This window comes from Bactrocera dorsalis, chromosome 5 (genome assembly GCF_023373825.1).
Source record: "Bactrocera dorsalis isolate Fly_Bdor chromosome 5, ASM2337382v1, whole genome shotgun sequence".
Lineage (NCBI taxonomy): Eukaryota > Metazoa > Arthropoda > Insecta > Diptera > Tephritidae > Bactrocera > Bactrocera dorsalis.
Window position 1 is genome coordinate 66,693,412 of NC_064307.1, and position 24,551 is coordinate 66,717,962.

General features: G+C 35.0%; 1 protein-coding gene across 1 annotated transcript in view; it reads right to left on the reverse strand.

Moving 5' to 3' along the window:
* Positions 1 to 4,599: 4,599 nt before the first annotated feature.
* Positions 4,600 to 24,551, reverse strand: part of LOC105225971 (homeotic protein Sex combs reduced) — a 41,567-nt gene continuing 21,615 nt past the window's right edge. The window contains exons 3-4 of the mRNA XM_049457455.1: positions 20,104 to 20,300; positions 4,600 to 5,057 (exon numbers count right to left, since the gene is read on the reverse strand). Of these exons, the coding sequence (XP_049313412.1) occupies positions 4,854 to 5,057; positions 20,104 to 20,300 (401 nt within the window). The 3' untranslated portion in view covers positions 4,600 to 4,853. The remainder of the gene's footprint in view (positions 5,058 to 20,103; positions 20,301 to 24,551) is intronic.

The window sequence follows — 24,551 nt, forward strand, 5'->3', positions numbered from 1 at the left end:
TGTATAAATGAAAGCCTCAAGATAATTTTAGTGATGTGAAAGACGTAGGAAGGCATGCTCTACTAAGCTGAAGAAGCATTTTTTGGCTAGTGAGGGAATTTTGTTTATACATATCTACCTCTTTTGAGCAAAAATATTAATTTTAGTAAAAAAAAAAATTGTAAACAATTTTGGGATCCCGAAATTATTTTATTTGGATCCCGAATTTTGAAGGAATTTTACTTACTACATATCTACTTCATCTTAGCAAAAAAAAAATTTTAGTTAAAAAATTTCGGGATCCCGAAATCATTATATTTGGAATACTGAATTTTTGGCTAGTGAGGGAATTTTATTTATACATACCTACTTCATTTTAACAAAAATATTAATTTTTGTAGTTGAAAAAATTTCGGCATCCCGAATTCATTATATTTTTGGCAAGTGAGCGAATTTTATTTTTATGTACAATCTACTTTATCTCATCAAAAAAAAATCATTTTTGAACTGAAAAATTTCGGGATCCTGAAATAAAATCGTACAACTATGCTGTGCAATTTAATCAAAAATATCAATTTTTTAATTGTCACAAAAAATTATACTATATATAATTTTTGAGTTGAAAAAATTTCGGTATCCCGAAGTCATTATTTTGGAGTCCCGAAATTTCGGTATTAACAAATTGACACTATAACGCAAGTCTTAGTAAGTTTACAAGTACATACATACATATTAATACATAACGGTACATTATTTGTCAATCTTAAAGTCAGCCGCTGTCAGTAAGCAAATGCTTAAGTTACTTTGGCAGCTTCATAATTATTCAAAGAAAATAAAGCAAACAACAACAATTTTCTATAAATTCGTAGTCTTTTGGTGTTAGTGAAAATTTATTGGCTAATGATTTGAACTAAACCACTGAAAGGGCTTATGCTACTTATATACATACATTCTTGCTGTCGCTACCATAATGCCAACGCTGTAGGTACCTGTTGTTAACGCTGACGAGCGAGCGCGCACATTTGATGGACATTATTCAAAGTTGAACAATGGCCGAAAATGCTAATGGTGGCTACGGCGCGCATTTGTTTTTGTAGTTTTTTTTGCTTAGTTTGTTTTTTTTTTTACTTTTTAAAATATTTGCTTAATGCCATCAGCACGAGAAACGGCCAATACTCGTTTGCAGGCAACACCTCAGACCCGGTGTCTTTTCTTTCCGCCCGCTAATGTTTTCATTGCTTCCAACTACTGTTTAATGCTCGGAATCTCAATACGCATGCCATTAGCGTGTTTGTGGTAATTGAGGCCGATCGTCGATGAGCATGTTCCGCTCTGAGTGACTAATGCGTGGGTAGATAAATATACAAATATACATTTACATATGTACACATATGTTGTGCGTTTAAATAGCTATGTGTTCCGAGAGCGCTGTAAAATTTTTGTTAGGAACGCATTACTAGAAGGTAATATATATGTATGTATATGTATGGAGATATATCTCTACCTAAATTATAACTCTTCATATCGGTGATCAATTTCAGAGTCTTATCTTTGGAAAATTAAGATCTCTATATTCAGTTTTGCCTGCGCTTGATCCAATTGCCGAGGCACTTTTGCCACCTTGATTGAGGTATTTCTAAAACATGCTTTTCAAATACAACAACCGCCTCTTCAATTGTCAAAAATTTGGTCGTGACTATGCTGAGGATATGTGAAAATCCACTATTCATCATTAGTCACGTCTTCATAGACATTTCGAAGTACCGCTATAGAGTTTTTTCAACATTTCCCTCAATCAATCGACAGTAGCCTTCTTTAACCTCTCAAAACTCTAAAGTGCCTCAGAAATGCACAGTGTTGTGATCTTTCTAATCAACATTTTGGAGACCGAACTTTTCTGGAATTGGGTCCATAATATACATCATTATGTTTTGGAAAATTTGGCAAAAACCGACTAAATCAAGTAACCAGTGAGAGATCTCAATTTCCTTGGGAAACTACCTGTACTTATTCTGCCACTGAGTTCGTCTGGTGTTAAACTGTTGAGATACTATTAAAATTAACCAGTAAGGAATGCCAAGGAACTTGGGAAACTCCAAGTACTCATTCTGAGTTCAGCTGTGAGTTTAAAGTTCTTGGGTTGTTATGTATTCAGTTGAAGCACAGGAAGAATTTCTTCAACCATGTTAGTGAATTCTTGAAAATATACTATCATTACTTTTTGTTGAATACGAGTATATCGATAAGTCGACTATCATTACATGCTGTTGATTATATCGATAAGTCAACTATCATTGATTTCTGGCGCGTATATCGATACTTTTTACAAATTCGTCTCTTCTCTGTACTTTCAGACACATTTCGTGCTTCTAATTGTACATTTGCTAAGCAAGTTTGTGAAATAAAATAATTTGCTCACATTTGTATATGTGTATTGATTTATTTATTTATATTTACGTGTATTCGCATTAAATACATAATTTTTCAGTTTTGTATATCGATTAAATTTTAATTACTTTAAGTAGTTATACATACGCATAAATTTAATTAAGTATTATTTTACATAAAAGACAAGTTAAGTTCCTTAGCATAGCTATCAAAGATGAAATAAAGCCATATACGTACATACTTATAAGGAATAATAAGTAATCAAAATATTTAAAAAAGAATGAGAGGGAGAGAGAGCGCAGAATGTTTTGAATGTTGTTGTTGATGCAGTTTCTGAGATATTGAACTGAAATTTTGTACACGTTCTTTGTTCGCCAAGAAGCTGCTCATTTGTCGGAACTGCCGATATCGGATCACTATAGCATATAGATGCCATACAAACTGAACGATGGGCAATAAGTGTTTATATGGAAAAGTTTTTCAGTTGAAGAGATGTTATCACGAAATTTGGCGTGTCATATTTTTTTGAAGGAATAGTGTCACTTCCGAAGAAATTATTCAGATCGAACCAGTATAGCATATAGCTGCCATACAAACTGTACGATCGGCATCATGTGCTTGTATGGAAAACTTTTTTATTTGACGAGATATATTTACGAAATTCAGCATATGCTGTCCTCCAAAGTAACGCTACAACACTTGAAGAAATTGTCCAGATCGGACCACTATAGCATATAGCTGCCATACAAACAAACCGTGCAAAATCGCAATAAATATCATTTTACACCATTTTATGCTAGAAAAACTGCACCTGTGTAGGGTATTATAGTCTCGCTGAAGCTGCTTTGCTCTCACCATACACTTAGCTTTACGCGCACCGTTATTTAGTGTAGTTGAATATCGGAATTCATTGAAATTTGTGAAAAAAAAAGCGCTGCACTCACTGCCAAACTGCGTTGTTAGCAATTTTCTCTCAAAGTAACATTGTTTAACCCTATGATTTGCCTTAAAATATTTACTAATTGCTAAGCTGCATTGCCGCCATTTATTAAAGTTATTTAAATTCTTTATTTATTAATTTTTTTATTTAAAAAATAAGTTCTTTAATTTTTCATTTTATTAATTTAAAAATTAATTTTTTTTTATTTAAAAATTAAATTTTTTCAATTTTTATTATTTTCGTTTTAATTCCCAACTCAATTAAGTTTTAATTGCTATTATATTTATGCTTTATTTTGCTATACAAATACACAATTTACATATTAAAAAAGTAGTTTAAGAGTACGCACACATATTTACAATTTCAAAAAAAGGCTTAAAAACTGCTAATTTACACTTAATTATGTACTAGAAAAATTTTAAAATTAAAAAAAATTTATAAAATTAAAAAATAAATTTAAAAAAATTAAAAAATTAATTTAAAAAATTTAAAATTATAAATTTGCTTAAAAACTGCTTATTTACAATGATTTATGGAAGGGAAAAATTTAAAAATTAAAAAAAATTAAATTAAAAAATTAATTAAAATAATAAAAGAAAAAAATAAAATCAGAGATTTGCTTAAAAACTTTTAATTTAGACTTAATTATGTAATAGAAAACATTAAAATAAAAATAAATGTTATTAAAAAAAAGATGTAAAAAAAATATAATTAAAAAAATTTAAAAAAATTCAAAAATTAAAATTAAGCATTTGGTTAAAAACTGCTAATTTACACTTAATTATGCAATAAACAATTTTACAATTAAAAAAAATAAATTTAAAAAAAAAAAATTAAAAAAAATATTAAAATTAAAGACTTTAAAAACTGCTAATTTACACTTAATTATGCAATAAACAATTTTACAATTAAAAAAAATAAATTTAAAAAAATAATAAAATAATATTAAAAAAAAATAAAAAAAATTAGAATTAAAAAAAAAATAGAATTAAAAAAATTTAAAAATTAAAAAAAAAAAATTAGAATTAAAAAAATTTAGAAATTTAAAAAAAAAATTTAAAATTCAAAACTTCAAAAATTAAGCATTTGGTTATTTAAAAAAAAAATAAAATTAAAGATCTGCTTAAAAACTGCTAATTTGCACTCAATTATGCAATAAACAATTTTAATATTAAAAAAAATTAAAAGAAAAAAAATAAAAATTATAAATTTGTTTAAAAACTGCTAATTTACACTTAATTATGTAATAAAAAAATCTAAAAATTAAAAAAATAATAATTTTAAAGATTTGTTTCACATTTGTAACTATTTTAGGTTAGACTAACTTAGTAAGCCTTCAGAAGACTGCTTTAAAACTCAGAGATTTGCTGCTATCACCATTTGGCGCCGTTAAGTAAACGTTAGGAAAATTAACAAACCGTTTTATCATTAACTATTACAGTGTTATATTTAATTTATTTATATATTAGTGGAGTGGCCTTTAGTGCGTAGTGCTGTTTACCAAAAGTGCTGCAGCAACACTTGGAAGCCTTCGCCGCTGCCGCATTTAACGGTAATTATCACCCATGCGACAACGTTTACTCTGCGCCGGATTCTCGCCCATGTCCAAGCTCTCATTGTCGCTGTCCATTGTCTCGCTGCAGTCGCCATCGGGCTCGCCACCGCCCATAATATCCTGTTTCCGCTTGGCGGTGGCCATTTCCGCAGCATGCTTCTTGCGCCATTTGGTGCGCCGATTCTGGAACCAAACCTGCAAGCATAACGGTTAGAAAAAGAAATTAGTAAAAGTTGGGTGAAAAAGGTATATGTGTTGTTGTTGGCATTTAATTTTCACTTAATTACGGCATATGTGTAAGGGGTCAGCAGTATTTTAGAAAACTCGGTAGGCAAATACTTAAACTTTTCTATGTGTGTAATTAATTAAAAGTGGTCTTACTGGCATTTATTGCGCGTCTAAGTGACGGTTCAACCTTTTTCCAGGCGAAATTGCAACTTTAATGCTTAAACTCGTTGATGACTCGGCTGAGTTGCGTGCCTGACGCCGTCGCTCGTTGGTAACATGTGTAAAGTCATTAAGTCGCTGTGGGCATTAAGGCGTTCACAGACAACAGTGTTTACCAAATACGGCACAGAAATTCCAAGCAGCAGCTAGAGCACGCATGTAGCGCGGCACAAGTGGCACACAGTTGGCCTTGTGGCAGGCATAGTCGCCACCCCATAAGCAGCATCATCAACGCCGGTTAACCCTCAATTAAGAGAAAATAAAGCACCAAACGCACGGCAGGCGCTACAAGAAGTGGGTGGATGTGAGTGCTGAAGGCGGCACGTGGTATGCGGCAGAGTGCGAGGGCGTGCGTTAGAGTGTGGGCTTGGCTCAAAACCATGACTAACGAATTTGGTGCGGCAAGTGATGCTACAGTTTGCAAGCCGAAGCATGTAAGCAAGCAGCGGCACAAAAATCACTGACTTGCTTAATAGTGTGGCATGCAACATATGTTGCCAGCAATACATACGTACATAGAGGTGCGTGTGACTGCAAGGCGCAAGTAGGCTGAGCGCCAAAAATCGGGTTTGCCTTCATATAGCATTTCTTATTTCCTCATTCAGTCGGTCGGTATGTATGTGTGTGCGTCATTAGGTATGCATATACATAGATGTGCATCATGTTTTTGTCTGTGGCCGCCACAATGAGCTCGCAAAACAGTAACTCAAGCAGCAGCCTTGTATGCAGCACATTTTCGAGCTCATTGAGCGCTTCGAATGACAGCGTTGACGACATAATTTGCTTAGCAAAGCACGAGCAATGGACCCAACCAACTTTTTTTCCGTTCATCCTGTGCTCAATGTGGCTCTTACATTCATGCCGTATCGTGTCGTGTTGGCAGCTTTTGTTTTGCTAGTCGCTTTACTGCTGGCTACTGCTGGCTTTTGGCGGTCATTAACACACTTTTGCGCCAGACAATTCACTGCCCTTGCATCATTAGCCAGCCGCTTCAGTGCCACTCTGCCACTGCCACTTCCATCTGAGATTCGGCGTTTGCTTTTGTCGGCCCTTGGCTGGCTTGCGAGTTTATGGCCGACAGCTGTTGCCTGTTGTGATGTGGTTACAATGCTACGGTTAATTACTTTTCGAGTTTTTAAAATTTCTGTGGCAAGCTTTGCTTGGTGCTTTTTTTTAAAGCAGGAGGGGAATGTTTTCAAGGCGAGGTCGCTCAAACAGCTTGTGAAGCCTTTAAAGCATTTTATAGTCCCCTAACTTGGATTTTCAACCAGAGTAAAGCGCTTCAATAAGTATGGTCCAATCTCCAGATTACTAATTAGATCTTTTTCTCAAAGTAAAGCTCTCCCATAAGTATAGCCCAACCTTCGATTTTTTCAGACTACTAACTCGATCTTCGTGACAAAGTAGACCTCTTCAAGAAGCGTCGTTCTACCTTCACAATTTTTCAGACTTATAATTGGATCTTCCTCCCAAAGTAAAGCTCTCACTACTTTACAGACTAAGGATTGGGTTTCCTGTCTACTTTAGTAATGTTCTGAGCATAAAGAAAGCTCTCACTACTTTACAGACTAATAATTGGGTTTCCTGTCTACTTTAGTAATGTTCTGAGCATAGAGAAATGTAGTGCTAATCTCGTCGTTACTTATTGTGTACAATTCTGGCTTTGTGGTTTGTCTTTGGTATCTGTTGTTTCGAAGAAGAAAATAGATAGATCAGAAAAATTGTCCTGTGTAGATCAGAGATCCTGCAGCATTCTTAAATTCCATAGATTTGTGCAAATTCTTGCTTTTTTCCGTTTATGGCATTGTTGCAGAAGAAGTTAGATAGTTGAGAAAAATTGTTTTGTGAACATCAGACGCTGTTTAAGGGAACCCATATCAATCTTCACTTCAATGGATTAGTGACAATTTAACTGAGGAAGAAGACTCTAATGGAGATTTCTGTGAACTCTTATTTTTTGCTCTATTTTTTCCGTTTCGCAGAAGAAGATAGTTAATGGAGAAAAATTAAACTTCTTGGATTGCTCGCCGATTAACTTATGAAGAAGACTTGTTTCGAGATCTCTTGATTGCAATATTCAGTATATATTGCATGCTTACAAGCAAGGTTCACGAATACCTTAAAGAAACGTCTGTATCTTAGATCTGGCTTACGCATTTGGAAAAAGTCGAAGAAAATCACGTACACGACTGTATAAAAGTGGTCAACAACAATAAAACATACCTTCATATCACTTTGAGACAGAAAGCACACTTAAATAAATAGCTAGAGACCAACAGACGAGATGTAAGTTGTGATATTTCAAGAAAAGGGGCAACCAGCCGAGAAGTGAATTATGGACTGTCAACAAAAAAGCAATTGAAGTTAGAATATACAATAACAACACTAACATCTGTCGCACCAAAGCGATTGGACCCTTCACAGGTGCGTTTTTATGGAACAAAAGGGTATAAAATTAACTTAATTATATGTATGCTATATGTTATAGTGATGCGCTCTGAACAATATGTTCGAAGATTGTAGGGATATCTCCGACGAAAATCCATGCCAAATTTCGTAAAGATATCTTGTCGAGTAAAAAAGTTTTCGATACAAGGACATGAGCTTGATTGATCAGTTTGTATGGTAGCTATATGCTATAGTCAGCCGGTCTGAACAATTCCTTCAGAGATTATAATGTTGCCTTTGAAAATAATTCACACTGAATTTGATGAAGATATCTCTACAAATAAAAAAGTTTTCCATACAAGGTCGTGCATTTGATCGTTCAGTTTGTATGGCAGTTATATGTTATAGTCTTCCGATCCAAACAATTTCTTCGGAGATTGTAGCATTGCTTCAAGAAATAATCTATGCCAAATTTCGTGAAGATATCTCGTCTAATAACAAAGTTTTCCATACAAGAACTGGATTTTGGTAGATCGGTTTGTATGGCAGCTATATGCTATAGTTGCCCGATATCAACGGTTCCGACAAATGAGCAGCTTTTTGGTGCGAAAAAGACGTATGCAAAATTTCTCGTCGATATACAGACGGACAGACAGACGGAAATGCTTTAATCGACTCAGCTCGGCAGGCTGATCATTTGAATACACGTGTATAGGGTCTCCGGCGTTGCCTTTTTACTAACTTGAATATGTGAGCTAAACTTTGTAGCTCTGGCTGCTCTATCAATATCAAAATATACGTATACAAATATGTATATAGCATATATTTTTATACACATTACAACAATTATTATACGAAAATAGTGGCGTAAAGCTGCATTCTGGCATCACTGTGGTATGTCGGTAAGCATTTTTTGCTGGCTCTGGGATATTTTGGCCACAGCTGTTGCAACAAAATAATGACCATGAAAAGCATCCTTAATGATGCCATCTAATGGTGCGTTGCCGCCGCCGCTGTTGTTGCTGCCGCCGCTGTCTTACTCCAACGCACTGCCAGCTGCTGCATCACAAGGCGGGTGTTTGGGTGTTGTAAAGGACTGTTTGCGGTGGCGTCGGAAATATTTTGACTCCTCGTAAAATCTGTGCAAGTTATAATATGTATGTATGTATGTATATACTTATGTCAGTATGTGTGTAACATGCCGAAAAAGCTGCTGCTTCACATTACTTTTGGTAGCCTTCGAGTCACATGCGCACTCATATAAGTGTGTGTATATACTTCTTAGTCAATCTCAATGCCTTTTTCACTTCATTTTGTTGTTGTCATAAAGAAAAATTAATTACATTTTTATTTGCACATAATGCCACCGATATAATAATTACACAAATGTGCAAATGAAGTTGTAAATTATGCAATGAATGTGTTGCAAGCACTAATTACATGCAGGTTATACGGATTTCATCTGCAGTTACAGAGTTTTGGCTTATTTGAGTATAATGTATGGCATAATCTATATGAAATTACTTGAGATGAAGCTGCATGATGGACTAAGCATGAATTATTAGCTTTAAATACAAAGTTGTAACTGATTTTCGAGCAGAAATCTACAAACTAGCCTCGGAATTGTCGATATCGGACCATTATAGCACATAGCTGTCATACAAACTGATAGGTCAACCTCAAGTCCTTGTATAGAAAAGTCTTTTATCTGATGAGATATCTTCTCGAAATTCATCACATCTTATTATCTAAGGAAACAACACAATATATGTAGAAATTATTTAAATCGGACTACTATAGCATATAGCTGCCTTACAAACTGAACGGTTAAAAGCAAGGCTTTGTATGGGAAACTTTTTTATTTCATGAGATATTTCCACAGAACTTGGCCCGAAGTATTATCTTAGACAATGGTATATTTGCCGAAGAATTTATTCAGATCGGACCACTATAGCATATAGCTGCCATGCAAACTGAACGGTTAAAGGCATGTACTTGTATGAAAAACTTTTTTATTTCATGAGATATTTTAACGAAATTTGATTTGGATCATTATCTTAGACGAAGGTATAATCTCCAAAAAAATTGTTGAGATCGGACCACTATAGCATATAGCTGTCATACAAACTGAACGATTAAAGGCATGGCATTGTATGAAAAACTTTTTCATTTTACGAGATATTTTCACGAAATTTGGCATAGATTATTATCTAAAGCAGCAGCATAAACTCCGAAGATTTAATGCAGATAGAACTACTATAACATATAGCTACCATACAAATGTATCTATCAAAATACAGTCCTTGTATGGACAAAGGCCGCCTACAAAGATAAATATATACACAAACAAGCGTTATATACTCAAATCTCACATATATACACATATACTGTGTCCAGCAAAAATTTACATACACATACACAACAGGTTTATGTCCAATTGTGCACTCAATTGCGCAAGCGACGCACCGGTTCAAGGCATTTTATGACAGCAACATGTCAAAGTCAATCAAACATTGTCGCCGGCTGCAATCAATTCGCTGCGCTGCCATTTGAGCCGCAACAAGCAACCGAATTTCGATAGATTTATGACCAATGCACAAAAAAACAAACGAACAAAGCGACGCAGGACCACATGTCTAGCTGGCACTCAATTGTAAATGCATGGCATGGTGGATACCTGGAATAAACGAAATGGCCAACAATAGCGGACGAGCGCACGAAACCAAAAAAAATAAAGGGTGCAATAAAACCAAAAAGTCAAGTATTCAAATTTTTATGGCTTTTCGGCGGCGTTGACGGGCTTGTAGTGGCTGTGGTGGAGTTAGTGGTGGCAACGGCCGCCATGCTATGCTAAGAGGCGTAAGAAATAAAGTCAAAATATTGTTGGTGTGCGTGTTTTGGTGGCATTTAAATTGTGGCAAAGCGCATGCGTCGCAAAGCAGCAAGGGCCCAAAGCTGCCGAGAAATCAGTCAACACAAGCGAAATGGCTGACGGAATGTCGCCAGGTGGTACGAGTGCCAGGCAGAGAGCTGCCAATAAAATGTTGCTGTTTTTGGTATTCAGTTTTTTGTTGGTGGTTTAGTGGTGGTGGTGTTACTTTTGCTGTGCTCGTATGTATGTATGTGTATGGGTTGATAAAAGGATATCACACACGGGAACACATAAATGTACACACTGATATGCAAATTCGCTTGAAAGCAACACGCCAGCAAAGATGCTTGACACTAAAGGTCCAAATAAAGTTTTTAATTTATATGGGCACCCCCGCTGTGCTGCGAATATAAACTGATACAGCGGGATATGATAAAAACCACCTACGCGTTTGTAGCATGAAAACATATACATATGTATGTATATATAGTATATTATCATATATATAAGTTATGTAGCGCTTGAGATTTCCCTTCCATAACGATCTAATGCATGTCCTTGTATGGAAAACTTTTTTATTTGTTGAGATATCTTCATGAAATTCGGCTTGGATTATTTTCTAAAGCGTAGATATATTATCTGAAGAAATGATTCTGATCGGACTACCTTAGCATATAGTTGCCATACAAACTGAACGATAAAATACATGTCCTTGTATGGAAAACTCTTTCATTTCACGAGATATCTTCATGAAATGTAGCATGTATTATTTTCTAAAACCTTAATACAATCTCCGAAGAAATTATTCAGATCGGATGACTATGGCATATAGCTGCCATACAAACTGAACGATCAAATACATGTCCTTGTACGGAAACTCTTTCATTTCACGAGATATTTGCGCAACATTTTTTGCAAAGAATTATCAAAGGTAACAGTATAATCTCCGAAGAAATATTTCAGATCGGATGACTATAGCATATAGCTGCCATACAAACTGATTGATCAAATACATGTCTCTGTATGAAAAACTTTTTCATTTCATGAGATATTTTCACAAAATTTTACATGAACAGTTATCAAAAATAACGGTACTATCACCGAAGAAATTGTTCAAATCGGTTGACTATAGCATATAGCTGCCATACAAACTGACCTATAAAAATCAATTAAAGTTCATTTTACACCCTTTTATGCTAAGAAATGCAACTGTGAAGGGTATTATAGCAACTGTGTAGGGTATTATAGCTTTTTTTGTTTCTTCTATATCTTCCACTATGCGCTCAGCTTAAGCCTTCACCGTTTATTTCTACAAATACCAAACTATGCTTGAATGCAAGTGTGTGTATATTCTCTGGCTTGTAGTAAATATTTCGAAAAGTTATGTTGCCCGATAAAAGCCATTAATTTATTTTATAGATGCATGCCAGCTCATATACAGAGATATTTATATACACAAGCATATATGTATGTAAATTTATTTATATTCACAAGTATATATGTAAAGGTAAAAATAAACGAGTTCTCTGCATATAAAAGTTGAGTTATTTGCATATATGAGCAACTACACTCTTTCTCACACAGTATACATTTTAGTTATGTATTCACACATATTCAAATGCACACATATACAAATACAATAAACACATACATGCGACCAAATAAAGAATACCTCAGTTGTGTTTTGACTGATTTATTGCGGTTTTGGTAGTAATAAACTTCATGGAAAAATCGTAAAGATTGACAGCAGTTGACTAATTTTGAGCAGAAAGTCGCTCAGTAGGCGATAGAGATAAATTTTTCGGGCTTAGCTGTTGCTAAATAAAAACGCAGTTAAGTTAGTTTTACGAGCGTAAGGAGCATGGAGTTTGGTCATGGCGTTATTAAGCTGAAAAATTGGTTGTAAAATATGATAAATGCCTAATTGAATGGCAGCGGGTTGAGTTAAGTTGAGTTGAGTAGCACTAAGTGGAGCAGAGTGGATAATTTTTTAAAGCAAAAAAAGTATAGTTGAATGTAACCCATTAGAAAAGGTTGAAAAAATAACAAAAATTAAAAGATAAATAATTTACTGGCCAACTATAGACGGAAAGAGGAAAGTGATGCTCGTGTTTGAATTTTTAAGGGTTCAAAATGGCTTGTCTCGCTTACTGGCAAAACTACGCGTCCTATAGAAAAAAGTTATATGGCAGGGTGGTAGGTAATGAAACGATCTACAAATTTTGTGTGAACACCTTTTTTACATAACCTCAAAATTTAGGTGAAAAATACCTAACCGAAACTTTTATTTAAAAAATCAGGTAACTGAACACCTGAATACCTGAGTTCTAAGGCACTTGGTGAAACCTAACCGAAACATACACACAATACTGTTGAAAGGACCTTATGTGGAATGTTGAGAAGGCCGATCGTGATCCTGATATCTGACAGCGGATAGCCCTTCTAGTGGCCCGAGCAGAGTACGCTCATATTCCAGTCATTGGTCAAGTACTCATCCGAGGAAGTCAAGCTTAGCAGCTGAATATTTTTGTCATATTCTCGCCGCCGGCTGTTAACAGTACATCCGGTAATCCATCAGCGCCTGGGGCTTCGTTGTTCTTAAGCAGCCTTAGCGATTAGAGAAGCATTCAGCAGACCTTTTACATATTACTGACAATCTTTGCTTATTCTTCTTACTCTCCAACTTTTTTTCACTCTCAACCCCCTCCTAAATTCATGGCTTTTCACATCTCACAAAACATCCATTAAATCTCGGTAATATTCAACTGTTAATGGCTGTCGATAAACAATAAATTCTCTGATTGCCATATAATTTTAAAGCTCAGCTGTGCCACAGCGCAATCATTGCTTGAAAACTTTGCTTGTGAAACAAATTAAACCGAAATTTATAATAGGCATTCATTAGCTATTAATGCAACAGATTTCCTTTATTACTTGTTGTTGTGGCCGAACACAGAGCGTGAGGTGAGCGGAAGCCATAAACAAACGAAAATGTGAACATAAAGTAATTCGTTATAGGAATAGCAAATTATAAGTTCGAAAGTAATTTTTAAGTTCAAAAGCAGCAACAACAACAAAACGTGTTATCAGAATTGCGCTTTTGTTGTTAATTATGGTAATTTTTTAATGGCTTACATTTCAATAATGGCATTTGACATTTGGCTAAAAGCTTTTTTGGGGGTATAATAAATTATATTTAAGTAATAATTAATTTTCTTAATTTATGCGTCAATCGAAATTAAATGTATTGTTATTTAGTCCTTGAGGGTTTTTTGAAGCTACCTGACGTGATTGGCAAAATAATTTTTATAATTTTTAAAATTTTTATAATTTTGTTTTAATTAATATTTTAACAAAAATTTTTTTTACTAATTATTTTAATTAAATTTTATTTTTAAAAAGTCATTTAAATTTTTTAAATTATTTTTTTAATTTTTTTTTTTTAATTTTTTAATTTGAATAATTAAAATTTTTAAATAATTTATTTTAGTAATTAAAAATTATTAATTAAAAATTATACAAACTCATTTCTATAAGCAACTACATATAAATTTTACCGTTATCTGACACTTTTAGACGTTTACATGAAAAGCGCAGTGCTTCCACGCCTAAAAGATGACAACACTAATGCAATGAGACACAAATGCACACATACACTCAAACACTCGAACAAAAACAGCAAACATTTGGCGATTATGATGAGGAAATGATTAATGGCCGAAGAATGAGGAGCACGAATGTTTATGATTTTATGAGGAATTGAATCGAAGCGACAGTTGCACAGTGACGGCGCTCCCAGTGTATGCAGCGCAACAAAACTGAGTATATATGTATGAGTATACATACATAAACGTATGAGCGCATGTGTGCGTGTACGCTGATGGATGGCTGAGTGAATGGCTTAATGGCTAGCATGGATGAGCATAGCGGTTGAGCCGAGCAAATGACGAAGATGGGCTGAGTGCGACAACTGCAACGACAAATGGACCTCATTGCAGCCAAGCAACTCAGCATATACTATGCATATATGTTAAGTATGTATATGTATGCGAGCGAGTTTGGGTGTCACAACATAATGAGTGCGTTAGGACGATGGCAACAATTCGCCTGTAAATTAAGAATTCGGCAATGGCAAGTGGTCTCCGTACACTTACATACACACAACTTCATATATGTACATATATACATATACATATACATATGTGTGAGTTTATCTATTATCCATGCTTGCCTAATGGCAATGCGACGCTTCATACATATTCAATTAGTAAGCGAATAAGCGCGTGGGCAGCAATGAGATCGACTCACGCACACACACAAACACACTTGTAAAAAGTGCTGAAACGGCAAAGGATGTTCATGAAAGTTTTTTTTTTTGCATTTCAGATTGCTTGCATGCTTTCAGGCTGGCCTGTGTAACGGTATCATGCTGCCACATGCGTTAGTATGCAAATTGTGGCAAAAACAAAAACAACAACAATCGGGCACATCAATCGGCCGGCTATTGCCCGGATATAGACAGCTTGCATATGCAAATTAGTTAATATGACAGCGAGATGAGCACACGAACACACATACACACGCACATATATAGTTGTATGTGTAGTACGTACTACAGACAGCCCAAAAACAATGTGATACAACAAAAAACTAGCAAAAACGTGCGCGTATGGGTGCAAATGGTAGCTGTGTTTAGCATTTCAACACACACATATACATGTAGTGACCCCTTGTGGGCGGTAGCTGGCACAGTTCACTACTAACACCACCAACATACACACTAGCAATGCAACTAACGGTTGTGTGGCGACCTTTCTTAATATGAGAAATGATCTTGACAAGAATAATTGCATGTTAGCATAATTAAAACCATTTGTAAGCGCACGCACACACATACACACGAACAACAGTTGTTTGGTTACAAACAAAAACAACAAATGCTATTAGACATCAAAGCGCCATACAATGAAAATAATGGTGGACATAATGTTGTGATTTGATGCCAAAGCTGAGATTTTGTCGCAACAACAAATATGTATCTATGTATATTTCATATAGTAGTATGTTTGTATGTACTTGTATATATGTGCCTTATGTGTATATGTTTCTCTTATGTATAATTACGAGCCATTTCTAGCTTTTTGCCTTGTTTTAGCTGTTATTATTAATGACTGTCGGGAGTTGTGTTGATGATATGAATTCTCGAGCACGTTTTGAATATACAAAGTGCCGTTAGCCACTGCACAGCGCGTCAGTGCAAAGCTTGCTTGAAAAATATGACATTTTGCTTTGCTTGTACTACTGACACCTAGTGTTTGATAATAAAAAAAAATAATGAAGAACTTTGGTTGAATTTGAGTTTATAATAAAATTATTTTGACAAAAATGGCGCAATTAATATTTTTGTAAACATTTTTTAAATGAATTTTTTTAGTTTTTTTTTATATTAAAAACTAGTTTTTGTGAAATATGGAAACAACAAAATTATCAATTAAATTTTATTGATAAATATTATTGAAAATTTTTAAACTAAATTTTTTTATAATTAAATTTTTTATTACTATATAATTTTAAATTTTTTTGATATTTTTTTTTAATTATTAAAAATTTTAAAAATTAGTATTTTTTAAATTATTTTATTAATTTTTATATACATAAATAACATTTATTTTAATTTCAGTTATAAGCTTTTACACAATTTTTAAGACACTTTTGAAGCTACTTGACTTGGGTGGCAAAAATTGTTTAATAAGTCTAACTTCATCAATTATTAAAATTAAATTAAAAAAAAAAAATATTTATTAAAGATGTTTCGATAAATGTTTTTCATTATTACAATTTTTTTTTAAATTTTTTATGTTTTTTTTTAATTAATAAAAACCGTTTTAATTAATTTTTTTTAATTATTAAAATTTTATGATTTATTATTTAGTTTTATTTTTTAATTTATTTTTTTTTTATTAATAAATTTTTTAACCAATATTTTTTTTAATTCTTATATTCATTAAAATCAACTCGATTTTATTGACAAATATTATACCCTAACCAGGGTCTGTCGATGTATACGCAAACCAGGCGCTCAGTTTCTGAGCTATCTGACTGAAGTTTCTACACAACCTTTTCTTCCCAAGCATGCAACTCATTTGTCGAAAGCGCTGATATCGGACTGTCATAGCACACAGCTGTCATACAAGCTGAACGATCAGAATTCTGTTTTTGTATGGAAAACTTTATTATTTCAAGAGATATTTTAACGAAATTTGATATGAATTATCCTATGATGCAAAAATATCATATGCGCATAAATTTTTTCAGATCTAGAACGGTAGCAAGTTCTTGTATGGAAAAGTCTTTTATTTGTCGAAGTATCTTCACAAAATTGGCTATAGCTTATAATCCAAGCTATTTCTATAATCTCCAAACAAATGGTTCGGATCAAACTACTGTATCATATATGTAGCTATCATACAGACGGATGATGAAAATTAAATGCTTGTGTGGACTACTATAACATATAGCTGCCATATAACCTGAACGTTCAAAAACATGTCCTTGTATGGAAAAATTTTAATATATAAAATTTATACGCTGTTTTTACCATTAATTTCGAACTTTTGTATTCAATTTATTTATATTTTCTTGTTATTTTACTTTTATTGCTTTAAACTTATATTTACCTGTCAACTTTTGAAAATAATATCAAACCAAACACAACCTGTCAGCATTGGCCGCACCCTAATGCTGTATAACTAAACTAATGTTGCAGCGCTCGAAATGCTGGATTTCGGCTTTGAGTGCAGAAAACGCCTACACTCGTTGCAATTAACGTTGATTTGCGTAGAAAAATGTCAATTTGTGGATACAACAATTATTAGGAATTTCGCTTTAAGTATGGATATATGACATTGCCGCTAAATATTCGCACAATAACGCCTACACATGCAAGATATGTCATAATTGCAGCGCAATTGAGGTTGTAAATGCAGGCAGTCAATATTACTGTTATCCGGTATGAGTTTTCAGCTCGATTATATGAAATATAAATGTTATATACGACTGCAACGACATCTACCACTTGTATTGACAAAATACGAAAAGATTTTTTCTACTACCCAATATGTATGTATATACATATGAATATACATATGTACGTATGTATTTGTATGTCCCAACGGCAGCGAAAGCCGGACCAATTAAATGCGCGGATTAGGACTAATTTAAATAACGGTACACGCGCGGTGGCGAACAAGAAAAAGTCTGCAAATAGTTACCGCCAACAACACCAACAACTAACAACATGCAACAATAGCAGCTCAAGCGCACAAAAGCCCTCGCGCACGTGTGTCACACACACACACACACACATACATAATGTGCTACATACACACCAGTATCTCTGACAAGTCCCACAAATCAGCAACATTTATAAAGCGACTGACATGCCCACAATAATGCCCAACAAATTTGACGACAAAAGGATTTGTGTTTAACGGTATAAAATGCGACAACACATATCCCCTTGAAATAAATAAAAAAAAAAATGAAATAAAAATGGAAATCCATTGAAGCATTTTAAACTGCGCATACAGTCGCCGAAGCTTGTGGATTTCAACATTAAGTGGCAAGCGACGGCAATGTCTACGTGGATTTTAGATTTTAAACAAAAAAATACAACAACAACAAATAAACTTAACTTTTCTTGCAAAGAGGGTATAATACCCTTTACAAATACTAAAGATGCCATACAAAAACTTCATTTTGTGCGGTCAGTTTGTATGGCAGCTATATGCTATATGGGTCCGATCTGAATACTTTCTCTGGAGATTATACCGTTACTTTAGATAATAATAAATACCAAATTTCGTGAGGATATCTCAAGAAATAAAAAAGTTCTTCATACAAGCACTGAATTTTAATAGTTCAGTTTGTATGGTAGCTATAGGCTATATGGGTCCGATCTGAAATATTTCTTGGGAGATTGTATCGCTATTTTGGAGAATAATATATGCAAAAATTCAAGACGATATCTCGGCATATAAACAAGTTTTTCATATAAGGTCTTGAGTTTGATCAATCAGTTTGTATGGCAGCTATATGTTATAGTACTCTGATCTCAACAATTTCTCTGGAGATTTTACCGTTACCTTGGACAAAACTTGATGTTAAATTTTGTGGAGATATCTCGTCCAATAAGAAAGTTTTTCATATAAGGACTGCATTTTGATAGCTCAGTTTGTATGGCAGCTATACGCCATATTGATTCGATCTGAACTATTTCTTGGTGAATTGAGTGCTTTCTAAAAAAAATAATAAGTACTGAATTTCGTCAAGATATCTCTTGAAATAGAAAAATTTTCCTTACAAGCACTTGATGCCGATCGTTCAGTTTGTATGACAGCTATACGCTCTAGTGGTCGGATCTGAACCATTTCTTGGGAGATTGTATTGTTGCATTGAAAAATAATCGGTGCAAAATTTCAGACCGATATCTCAAAAACTGAGCTCTCCAACTGAGTCTTACGAACTTCGTGACAAACTAAAGATACGCTGTGCAGGGTATAAAAATAAAACAAAAGTTGAGCAAAAAACCTTTAGCAAACTTAGACATGCGGCGCGTATTATGCGGTATTACGCGTATAAAGCGCGCACCCGCAGCAGCCGCAGCGACCCGCGTAATCCCAGGCGACAGCGACGGCGAACCGCATACCATGTAAAAAGCCAACAACAACAGCAAAAAAGGAAAAAATACAAAATGAAGAAATGAAAAATGTAATAAAATGCACATAAAAGGTTAGCGCAAAATGAAGCGCTCGAAAACGATGAAGCCACAGCCAGTCACAGCAGCTTCGCCGGCGGCGCTGGGGCTTATGAGGCACGAGTAAGCACATACAAGCGTGTATGTGGGCGGTTGGTTGTTGTGACCGCCATTTTCACGGCAAATACGTGCGATACGAGTGAGTGTGAGTGCGCTGTGTGCACAATATTATACACCACCCCCTGCTCCAACCGCCGCTAAACGCCAAAACTTTAGCGAGCCATACTTCATTCGCTTTATACCCAGCGAAATCCACTCGGATTTGCCTTTCAATAAAAATGCAAATTTTTCAACGCCTTTCACGTATTGCCTTTTCACTTGCATTTCCTTGCCCACTTTTAAAGGCGCTTACGAGATAGTACATGTGTATGTATGTACACCTTCATTGCTTGGGATACTGAATTTCAAATTTTTTTTCGTTTTTGGTGCTGAATATTTCGCTTTATCTGTGTCGTATCTCTTTTAAATGTTTAAACTGCATTTCTTCATAAGAAGAAAAAAACAGAACCGACCGTTTACAAAAACACTAAAAAAAGTTTTGCATGCTTTAATGTGCTGCCTTGTTAGATAGCAACGGTGCTGCATTTCTAGTTTTCATATTTCATTTTATATACTTTTTAGCATGAATGAAGCTTAATAGTGCTTAGCTTTGTCCAATGAATATGTATATAACATACATATATACATTTTATATATAGTATATGTATGTATTCACTCACCTTCACTTGCGATTCGGTCATCCCTAAGGCATAGGCGAGTTTCGCCCGTTCTGGTCCGGCCAGATATTTGGTCTGTTCGAATGTCTTTTCCAGCGCGAAAATTTGCTGACCACTGAATGTTGGGCGGGTGTGCTTCTTCTTGCCATCCTTGTCGTTGCTTTGATGGTGCTGATGCGCCTGTGAGAGACTCGCCGACACTAGGAAATGGAAGAAAATAACAATTTTTAGCTTATATTAAGTTAAATTTAACCTTCTGCATAGGCTGGCGTTGTATTGTAGCCGAACTTGTTATATTAAGATAAGGGGTTTTTGAGAGAGTCATACATACATATGTATGTATATAAATGACTAATATTTAGAAAAAAGTGGCGCAAGCTAACTTTGTGAGTTAATACCGGAGGAAAATAGTTTTCTAGATAGAATTTGGACAAATATTATTCCAAAAAAAGGAAAACCGTTAACTTCGGTTGCACCGAAACTATAGTAACCTTCACAAATACAAAAGTTTTCATACAATAGCTGTATTTTTTTGGTCGGTCGTATGACAGCTATATGCTATAGTAGTTCGATCTGAAAGATATCTTCGCATATCGTATCAAAGCCTTTAGTAATAACTTGTATCAAATTTCGTGAAGATATCCTCTCAAATAAGCAAGTTTTTCGTACAAAAGCTTGATTTTCATTGGTCGGTTTATATGACAGCTATAGGTTATAGTGGTTCGATCTGAAAATTTTTTTCGAAAATTATAGCGCTGTCTTGGAAAGTAAGCCATGCCAAATTTCGTGAGGATATCTCAGCAAATAAAATAGTTTCTCATACATGAACTTATTATTGATAGTTCAGATTGTATGGCAGCTATATACTATAGTTGTCCGATTCGAGTAATTTTTTCAGAGATTCTACCGTTATATCAAAAAGTAATATGTGCCGAATTTCGTGAAGATATCTTTTCAATAGAAAAAGTTTTCCATATAAGAGTGTAATTTTGATCGTTCAGTTTGTATGGCAGCTATATGCTATAGTAGTCCTATTTAAACGATTTCTTCATAGATTGGTTATGTATCTTGAACAATATTTATTTCGAAGTTTCATGCCGATAACTCCTAAAATAAAAAAGTTTTCTATATAAGGACATACTTTGCATCGTTCAGTTCGTATGACAGCTATAGGCTATACGTGTCCGATCTGAGCAATTTCTTCAAATATAATACTGTTCGATTGAAGATTATTATATACCAAATTTTGTGAACATATCTCAACAAACAAAAAAGTTTTTCGTACAAGGATATGATTTGTATCGGCCAGATTGTATGACACCTATGTATGTATATGCTATAGTGATCCATTATGAGTGGCTCCGACAAATGTGTAGATCCTTGGAAAAAAATGAACGTGTACAGAATTTTAGATCTCAAAAACTGAGGGATTAGTCTGCATATACAGAGAAACGGACGGACGGAAGTAGGGATAGATAGACAGGCATGGGTGATTTGACTCAACTCGTCATGCTGATCTTGTATATATGTATTTTATAGAGTCTCCGACGTTTCCTGCATTACGAACTTCGTGGAAAACTTATTATAGTACACTCCATTCAGTGTATAACTATGGATGTCGCAGTCTTGGAGCAAGTTAAGACCGAAGAAAACTGTGGGCAGCAACTGAGATATCCAAGAGATTTCGGTTCAAGGTTTCATTAGACCCCGCAATCTTCAGTAGTTTACCGGAAAAGACGACAAAGTCGTTTAGTCAAGACTCCGAGTGAGTTAAGACCGCAGCAAATTGTAGGCGGTGTCGTTATTACTCAGACAACTAAGAGATTTCGGTTAGAAGGTAAAGTCCATAGTCTTCAGTAGTCTAAGGAAAGCAAAGACAGTCGTTTAGGAGCTTCTACAGCTAGGTGTTGTGTAAAAGTTGGTCAGACTAACATACAAGCCTTGTACATTGATAGCATCCCTTACACACGCACTTTAGAACTCTTTGTCCGTTAGCTCCATACAAGGTATATTCAATAAGTTTTAGCGCTTCTATTAATATTTTAATCTAACCTAGACGACTGAACCCCTTAGTTATAACTATACCACCTCACACCACAGTCATAAAACTAGTTTTATTTAAATGTCAACAATAAGAAAGAAATCGGAAGCCGTACATAAATACTTGAGCCATAAAAGATATCCAGCCCCACGCCAGCTCAACGCAACCCTCTGCGCAGCAATTTAAATAACTGTGTTGAGCATTTACTCCCAACTAAAATCATTTCACATAATTAGGGATCATTTAATAATGGGGTGACATTAATTGGCCGAAAGCACGGTAGAAAGAGTCGCTGGCATGAGTACGTCCGGGCCGTCAACTAGTTGCGGAGCACAACCCCCGTTGTCACAGCTTTATGAGTGCGGTTTAGCGCCGTTGTAAGGCAACTAAAGCAGACCTTTGAGATTTGGTTGCGGCATTGTGGGTGATTGCCACCACCAACCGGACACACACACACACATACACATTGACACTTGCCAACAAGGTAGCGCTGGCACTTAGAGCCCACTTGTAATGATTGCCTTTCAACCCACACCAGGGAGCCGCACAGGTCGTTGGATTTATGTACGTGCAACGCGCGGTCCGGGCATGAGCCGGTGGTCGGTGTGGCCACGACAAAGGCACGACGGGCGTTTTATTTATACTCGTTTTATTGGCTTACACTCGCATAAAAGTGGGCTTACAGCACTCAACCGCCACACCACCTGCTTTGACAGAAGAGTTTGCTGCGCTGCGCCGTGCGGATTTGTAACTCGCCTGTTTGGCTAATTGATTCTCATGTTGTGTTCATGAAAATGAAAATGAAAATGACGCCAGAGGGCGCTTTTACAAATTACTGCGGCACAGGCATACATTATATACTTAATTTGTTGTAATTTCGTTTGTTGTAAATATTTATTTATATGTTAGTGTTCACTCGGCTCTGTAGCCAAAATGTTTATTCTCTATGCGAGCAACGTAATTAATTTGCGGACAATTTGCGTTTGTTAATTTGATGGCCATTGGGCGGCACTAAATGTCCGGATTGCTGGGCAATTGGCTCCAATTGCTAGCCCTGCCTTTGGGGCTCATTATGCGAGTTGTTGCCTGTAATTGCCTGTGTTGTCATTTCTGGTCGTCGAATGTGGCTCTGTTTGTGCATGTGTATGTGTGTGTGGGCGCCATTTGCATTGATTCGATTTACTGCATGTAATTTTTTACTGTAAATGCCTAATTAGTATGCAATTATTATTTTAGGTTAGAGCTGACAAAAAGAAGGAAATTTATTTTTATGGATTTTCGATAAATTTTGTGACTGGCGATAGCAAGAGGGGCACACACTTGTTGTCAGGGCGTTTCTACCACACAGAAGGAAAGGTTGGAGACCCTGCAAAATTATATATGATATAAATGAAGAGCTGAAACGAGTTAGGCATGTCGATCTCTTTGACCTTCAGTCTGTATAAATTCGAAGGAAGTGTTAGTTTTTGAGATATTCAGCTGAAAATTTTCACACGATATTTTTTCTCAAGGAAGATGTTTATTTGTCGGTACCACCGTTATTGGACCACTTTAGCATATAGCTGCCATATAAACTGAACGATTGGAAACATGTGCTTGTATGAAAAACTTTTGCATTTCACGTGGTATCTTCACAAACTTTAGTGTAGATCATGACCAAACATATTGCTACAATATGCGAAGAAATTGTTCAGATTGGCCTACTATAGCATATAGCTGCCATACAAACTGACCGATCCAACTCAAGCTCCTGGTATAGAAAACTTGTTAGTTTGAAGAGATATCATCACAAAACTTTACACGTGTTATTTCTCATAGCAACTCTATAATCTCTGCAGAAATTGTTCGTATTGGACTACTATAGCATATAGTTGCCATACAAACTCAACGATGAAATACGTGTCCTTTTATGGAAAATTTCATTATTTGTCGAGATATCTTTATAAAATTTTGCCTGAATTATTGCCTAAAAAAATTATACAATCTCTGAAGAAATTGTTCAGATCGGACTACTATAGTTGCCATATAAATTTAACTATAAAAATCCAGTTCTTGTATGAAAAACTTTTTAATTTGAAAAGGTATCTTTACAAAATTTGATCTCGATCATTGTCTAGAGTAATGTTACAATCTCCGAAGAAATGGCTTAAATTGGACCACTATACGATATAGCTGCCAAACAAACTGGCCTATTCAACTCAAGACCTGGTATAGAAAATTTGGTAGTTTGAGAAGATATCGTCACGAAACGTTGCACGTGTTATTTTTCGTAGTAACTCTATAATCTCTGCAGAAATTGTTCGGATTGAATTACTATATCATATAGTTGTAATACAAACTGAATGATCAAATACCTGTCCTACTATGAAAAACTTCTGTATTTGTCAAAAAATTCTTACAAAATTTGGCG